At 45.3% G+C, this 7500-nt stretch overlaps 1 protein-coding gene across 1 annotated transcript in view; it reads left to right on the top strand.

The window, feature by feature from the left end:
- Nucleotides 1-7500, top strand: part of LOC134449239 (forkhead box protein O6-like) — a 96598-nt gene that overhangs the window by 86806 nt on the left and 2292 nt on the right. Inside the window, exon 2 of the mRNA XM_063199080.1 lies at nt 7165-7500. This exon is cut by the window's right edge and continues 2292 nt beyond it. Within this exon, the coding sequence (XP_063055150.1) occupies nt 7165-7500 (336 nt within the window). The remainder of the gene's footprint in view (nt 1-7164) is intronic.

The raw sequence follows: 7500 nt of genomic DNA, 5'->3' as shown, positions 1-7500 counted from the left end.
GTATGTATGTTGCGTATGTCTGTGAACGTGCGTGTGTGTGTGTGTGAGAGAGAGAGAGAGAGAGGGAGAGAGAGAGAGAGAGAGAGAGAAAGTGATAAAGAACGAGAGGTGGGGACTGATGCAACCCACAGCCATGCCATCCAGCATTCAAGAATTCTTTTTATTTAACATTTCAAATAAATGAGGTATGATTCTCAAGGCTGCTTCTCTCACTATTCAATGTGCGTATATCAGTGCGTATATGGAGAGGCAGACATGGAGAAAATCAGGAATACAGAGGGAGAGAATGCACACTCTCCATAGATAATGCCATACATCAGTGTTTCTTCAGCTTTTTTCTTAACATTTCTTAACCATTTGAGGAGTACCATCACAAATATGTGATTAGACTTTTGCCAAAAAAATGAGTTCTCATTTTGACTTTTAGAGGTTTTTAACACACTTCTATGGGAGCTGTAGAGTGTTGAGTAAAATTCTAGAAGAACTGGGGGAAATTCTTACTCCTCAAAGGGTTTTTAAATGTGCTAGAGACGAGCTGCAACTATATAGCCTAGAAATCTAGACGCCCCTAGCGACCGCAAATTGAATTTGCTCCCGGGGGCAGTCTAGCGGACCCCGGTCGTTTTGCGAGGCTGAAAGTTATCCGATGACAGGGCCAATCAAATCGCGAGGGGGGCCGGGCTACTTAGTAAACAGGAAACTTTCTAAGAAGAAGCATGGTGTCCGTCCGTGCTACGTACAGCACGAAAGTGCACTTAATTTAAAAAGCCTGGGTGATAATACATTTCGTGTCTGACATGGATTGATGTAATAATACACCATGAACTTATCGGACACAAATAGATCACAACACAATACCATTTGATCATTCGATGTTTTAAACTAGCTCGGTAAGCTAAGTTGAGCATTTTACAGGACCAGATAGTCACACGCTATTATCAGACCACTACTGTAGGTGTAGAATGAAATTGCTGCCTCAAATTCTAATAAGACACATGCCATTAAAAACGAGACATTTGGGAGCTTTGAAAGTCTTTGAGTAGCTTACTAAATAGATGGGAATGGCATAGTCAACCAAGCTAGTGGCTAGCTAACCTGTCGTCAATAACACAGAGCTAGGTATCCAGTCTTAATATAACCATTTAACAAGCCCCAGATGGCTCAACATTTCGCTGGTTGATCAAGGAGGGCCATGTGGTTGAAAACGAGGCATTTTTGAACTGTATAAGTGAAAACACGATTTATTAGGACACTTGTTTGTGGCTGTGGTCATCACATGCATTCACGACGGCTCGAATTTGCCGCTCCACCTACAAAGGGGCCCTCGCTGGCTAGCTAACCTGTCGCCAATAACACAGAACTATCCAGCCTTGTATTATATGCCTGTCCCAAATTCTAATAAGATCCATGTCATTAAAAACGAGACATTTGGGAGCTTTGAAAGTCTGTGAGTCGCTTACTAAATAGATGGGAATGACACCTAGAGTCTACCGAGCTAGCGGCTAGCCAATCTGTCGTAATATCCAGCTGTGTATTATTTCTATGTGTATTAGTTATGGGTATACAGCTAGCTAGCTAACACCGAATATACCATGTTGACAACAATCATAAATATAACCATTTAACAAGCCCCAAATTGCTCAACATTTCGCCGGATGATCAAGAAGGGCCGTGTGGTTGAAAACGAGGCATTTTTGAACTATGTAAGTGAAAACACGATTTATTAGGAAACTTGTTTGTGGCTGTGGTGATCACACGCATTCACTGCTACGACGGCTTGGACTTGCCGCTTCACAAGACAGCTGTGACGTTACACAGAAGTGTGTGGGGATTGGTTGTTTGCCATCCAATTGCGTGGCGTTGAGTGCTGAAGCAACCGTTTATCCCGCCCACACTGCTGCCCAGCCCTCCTAGACCCTGGTACAGCTTTTTGCTGTACGGGTCTGGCTCGCTAGGCTGCAACTATACCCTACCCAAACTTCCACACATATGTATGAACTAAACAAGGGATGCAAGTGATAAATTACAATGGCTCTTGCTCAAGACATTAATCCACTTCTCTTCAACTCTCTTCAGGATCTCAATCAGTGCAGTTAATGAGGGGGGTACTGGCATAGGGGGGCATGGGGAGGGTCTTGCTACTGCAAGAATCCACAGCAGCGCTGATGGGGATGCCAGACGTAATACAGGGAGGAGGCGGATAAAAAAAGCTTTGAATATTTTTTTGACTCTTCTTTAAGACTCTCCTGTCTTCTCACCGTAGGATTTAATTTCCCCACTCTATTTGATTGTTATATATCTCCTCCCTCACCCCCCTCCCATTCTCCATTCTTTTATTCCTTATGTCTTTGCTCTGTTTGTTCTTTCCATCCACGTCTTCTTCCTCTCTCCTTTTCTCCCTCTTTTATGCACTCAGTAATTCTCACTAATCCTTTCTTTCCTCTATCCTTATTCTATTCGTTTTTCCTTGCCTCATCCTTCTTTTCCTCCTCAAATGTTCTTCCCTTCCTTCTTCCTCTCTTCCTCCCTGCCTTCATTCCTCCTTCTCTCCTCCTGTCTCCCACTTCTCTCCCTCCCTCCCTCTACTTTCACTGCTTCCTTTTCTCCTTCATGTCGTTCTCTGCTCTGGCTGGAGAGAGTGAGTGAGAGTGCAACAGAACTCTCCCTCTTCCCTGCATCCGTCATTCTTTCTCTTTCTCTCTTTTACCTCTTTTCCTTCCTTCTTCCATTCCTTCCTTTCTCCCAGTCTCCTTCCCTCTGTTCCATTTCCTCCCTCGTTACTTCCCTCCTTCCTTCCTTCATCTGGTTCTTTCATTCCTTCCTTTCTCACAGCCTCCTTCTTCCCCTCCCTCCCTTCCTTCCTTTATTTCACGCCTTGCATTCCCTCCCTCGTTACTTCATTTGGTTCTGTCTCCCTTTACTTCTTTTCCTTCCTTCCTTCTTTCATTCCTTCCCTTTTCCCAGCCTCCTTCCCTCCCTTCCTTCTCTTCTCCCCTCCCTTCCCTTCCCTGCCTCGTTACTTCCCTCCTTCCCTCCCCTCCCTTCCCTTCCCTTCCCTGCCTCGTTACTTCCCTGCTTCCCTCCTTCCCTCCTTCCCTCCTTTCCCTTCCCTCCTTCCTTCCTTCCTTCCTTCCTTCATTTGGTTCTGTGTGCCCTGGTCGTGAGAGTTAGGGGTTGGCACACTGCCAGGCTGGCAGAGACTTCAAAGGCTGTCGCAGACGAGCGGGCGGGCGTGCGGGTGAGCGTGTGCCACACGACCCCAGATTAGCAGACATCCACTCCATTAGACTTGCACGGGGGAAGGTGGAGGTGGCGTGTGTGTGTGTGTGTGTGTGTGTGTGTGTGTGTGTGTGTGTGTGTGTGTGTGTGTGTGTGTGTGTGTGTGTGTGTGTGTGTGTGTGTGTGTGTGTGTGTGTGTGTGTGTGTGTGTGTGTGTGTAAGTAAGAGGGAGTCGGGAGAAGGGAGGAGGGCTTGGTTTTAAGACAGGGAGTCAAGGGGGATCTCTCTTGCCTTAAACCTTAATCTGCGTCTCAGTAGGATTGTCTGTGTGTGTGTGCGTGTGCGTGTGTGTGTGCGTGTGCGTGTGCGTGTGCGTGTGTGTGTGTGTGTGCGTGTGTGTGTGCGTGTGCGTGTGCGTGTGCGTGTGCGTGTGCGTGTGCGTGTGCGTGTGTGTGTCTGTGTGTCTGTGTGTGTGTGTGTGCCTGTGTGTGTGTGGGTATAATGATGGGGACTAGAAAGGATGATCCCCAACCACTCAGAGACGACATCCATTTTTTGGCTGCATAAAGGGCAAGACACGCGTATCGTCGTCGCGCTCGGTTGTAGGTGTCTGCCTTTCCTGCCACATGGCTCATTTGCATCCTGAAATATTAAATAGCCGATGAAACGATGTCTGGTACAGTGTGTGCACATGCACAAATGCACACACACCCTCTCTCTCTCTCCATCTCATACATGCATGCATGCACGCATGCACACACACTCACGCACACACACACACACACATGCAACAAAGACGTGAATACAGTATGTCACGTAAGTGAGTGCACCTCTCACATGTTTGCCGATTTCTGAGTATATCTTTTCATAGGACAACATTAAAGAAATTTCACTTTGACACAATGATTGGTGACCTGTTAACAACATATACAGTGAGTCCAATAAGTATTTGATCCCTTGCTGATTTTGTTGGTTTGCCTACTAACAAAGACATGATCAGTCAATAAATGTTATGATAATATGTATTCTAATATGGAGAGACAGAATATCAAAAAGAAAATCCAGAAATTAACTGAAGAGAATATATATTAATTTATTTTCATTTCATCGAGCAAAATAAGTATTTGATCCCCTGCCAACTGATTACAGTTCCGGGCCCACAGACCAGATGGGCACTTCCGATCAACTTGTCATCTGAATTAAAGACACCTGTACATACTATCATGCATAAAAGACACATTGAATCAGCAGAATCAGTCCATAGTATGAGTTAATCAGTCACACTCCAACCTCACCAGCATGGGAAAGACCAAAGAGTGGTCAAATGATATCAGGGACACGATTTTAGACCTGAACAAAGATTAAATGGACTGCAAAGCCACAAGAAAGAGACTGGGTATTAATGACCCAGCTGTTGATGCATTTCTTCCAAAATGTGAGGAATACAAAATGACTATCCATCAGCCTGTCAGGGGTTCTATACAAGATGTGACCTTTGGTAGGGATTTGATAATCATGAGAACAGAAAGAAATCACCCTAGAGCTGTACGGGATGAACTAGGCAATGATATCAAAGCTACTGGGACCAAAATCACTGATAAAACTACTGGTAGCACTTAATGCCACAGAGGTTTAAAATCCTGTAGTGCACACATGGTACCTCTACTTCAGAAGGAACCTGTGCAGTCCCACTTGAGGTTTGTCAACAGACATCAGACTGGTTTAGGATATGATAAGGAGGTGCTGTAGTCAGATGAAACCAAAATCAATCTGTTTGGCATTATCACAATTCAATGTGTTTTGAGAAAGAGTACTGCTGTCTATGATCCCAAGAACACCCTCCTCATCATCATGCATGAAAGTGGTATCATTATGGTTTGAGGGTGTTTGTCTGGCCAAGGCACAGGACAACTTCGCATCGTCAATGAATGGATGGAGGGAGACATGTAATGTGCAATCCTGAGTGCAAACGTCCTTCCCTCCACCACTACACTGAAGGGTGGGCCATTTTTGGATCTCCCAACATGACAATAATACACAACATACAGTCAAAGCAACGAAGAAGTGGCTCAATAAGAAGCATATTAAAGTCGTGAAGTGGCCTAGACAGTCTCCAAATATTAACCCTATAGTAATTCTATGGAGAGAACTGAACCTCCCATTTGCCAGGCTACAGCCACAAACTATTAATGTTTTAGAGATAATGTGCAAAGAAAAATGGGCAAAAAATATTTTCTACTATATGCACAAACATTGTCATTAACTAAAAGAAGCATCTAACCTCAGTGCCAGACAACTAGGGCTTTGCCACAAAGCACTTTATCCTCTTTAGCTAGAGGGGTCAAATACTTATTGGCCTAAATGAAATACAAATAAATTAAAATATATTATTTTAAGTTATTTTCTGGATTTTCTTTTTGATATTCTGTCTCTCCATGTTTGAATACATATTATCATAAATTTATAGACTGATCATGTCTTTATTAGTGGGCAAACCGGCAAAATCAGCAAGGGATCAAATACATATTGGACTCACTGTATAACCGCTTCAATTTCTTGTTCACTCAGAAAAAAATCAAAATACAGCCATTAATGTTTGAACATTGCCCACAAAAGTGAGTTGCACCCCAGATTAAAATCTGGTATAGAAGGGGCCGTGTTGGCTCGAATCGTCTCGAAATGAAAAGGGATTAAAAGGGAGGTCATTGGTGTGCGTTTCAACCTTTATTTTAATTGAACTTTTACATTTTGAGTCTGCACGGTAACATACTCTACACCCACAGGCTGTATCTGAAATGTCTGCCACATTCACTGGTGCCCTATGTAGGGATTTACACAATAGGCCTATCTATTGTGCTGTAGTAAATGTGAGTGAGAGAGGCTTTATTAATCCCCAAAGGGGAAATTGAATGGCACCTGGCCATCCACACAACACATAACAGCAAGACAACAACACTTGCATGAGATACATACACCGATGAATGATGCCAGTTCTGGGCTCACAGAAAATGTCCTCCTAAATGGGCATCAACATTCCCCCACTCACAGTAATAGGTCTTCCTGTTATTTGCTGCTTAACGTCCCAAAACAGCAGACTGTGCTGGATGTGCTGTGCCCTACTTTGCTGTAGTGACGTGACGTGTGTCTGCTTTTGTTGCACGTTCTCCACTATTAATCAAAACGTGTGTGTGTGTGTGTGTGTGTGTGTGTGTGTGTGTGTGTGTGTGTGTGTGTGTGTGTGTGTGTGTGTGTGTGTGTGTGTGTGTGTGTGTGTGTGTGTGTGTGTGTGTGTGTGTGTGTGTGTGTGTGCATTTGCTCGTGTGTGTGAGTATGAGGGGGAGGAGGTGGTGGAGGGTTGTTAACAGGCTCGTACGGAGAGCTCAGCCACTCTGGTGCGTCTCTCGTCTCCTGCCCATGGGAGATGGCTGTCAGACAGGGTTTGCTGCCGGGCTCAGATGATGAGCTTGCTACTCAGACGTCAAAGGCTTAGAGACACTGGCCGTGTATCAATCAAATACTCACACTCACACAGCTCGCACGCACGCCTGCACGTCTGCACGCACATGCACCCCACACTCACACACCTCATCCACTGAGGAAAGAGAGGGAATTTTCTGTGCGTTTGGGGAGTTGGGTTTGAAGCGGAGGGTGTTGATGTGACAGTACTGTTTCAGGGTTTCAGTGGCATCAGATTATGATGCTCTTTGTCAAATGTAATTCAGTTTATGACGAAGACATTTTGTGTTGAAATATTAGTAGCCTAATGTATTTTTGTTTGCACAAATTATAATGCAAGATTGAGCAGGGTCTTCCAATCTATTGTCCTTGAGGTCCTACTGACAACCAAATACCTAATACTGCAGATGAAATGCTAAGGCGTTATGTTCACCGTCTCTAATTCTGTTTTCTGTTTTTTTGTTTTTGTTTCTGTGTGTGCCGTTACAGAACTCCATCCGGCACAACCTGTCGCTCCACACCCGCTTCATCCGCGTCCAGAATGAGGGCACCGGCAAGAGCTCCTGGTGGATGCTGAACCCCGACGGCGGAAAAGCCGGCAAGTCCCAGAGGAGACGAGCCGTCTCCATGGACAACAACACCAAGTACCTGCGCAGCAAAGGACGCGTCAGCCGACGGCAGAAGGTCCTGGGCGCCGGCCGGGGCCAGAATCGCCTCCGGGGCTCTCCCGACCAAGGCGGCTCCCCTCTGGGGCAACCTCTCGCCGGGTCAGGGGGAGCAGGTGTGGGCGCTCCAGGAGTAGCTGGTGTTGGCGTTGGAGGTGTT

The sequence above is a fragment of the Engraulis encrasicolus genome, chromosome 5 (assembly GCF_034702125.1).
Source record: "Engraulis encrasicolus isolate BLACKSEA-1 chromosome 5, IST_EnEncr_1.0, whole genome shotgun sequence".
Taxonomy (NCBI): Eukaryota; Metazoa; Chordata; class Actinopteri; order Clupeiformes; family Engraulidae; genus Engraulis; species Engraulis encrasicolus.
Note: the sequence above shows the minus strand (reverse complement) of the source record. Positions and strands in the feature narration are given on the sequence as shown.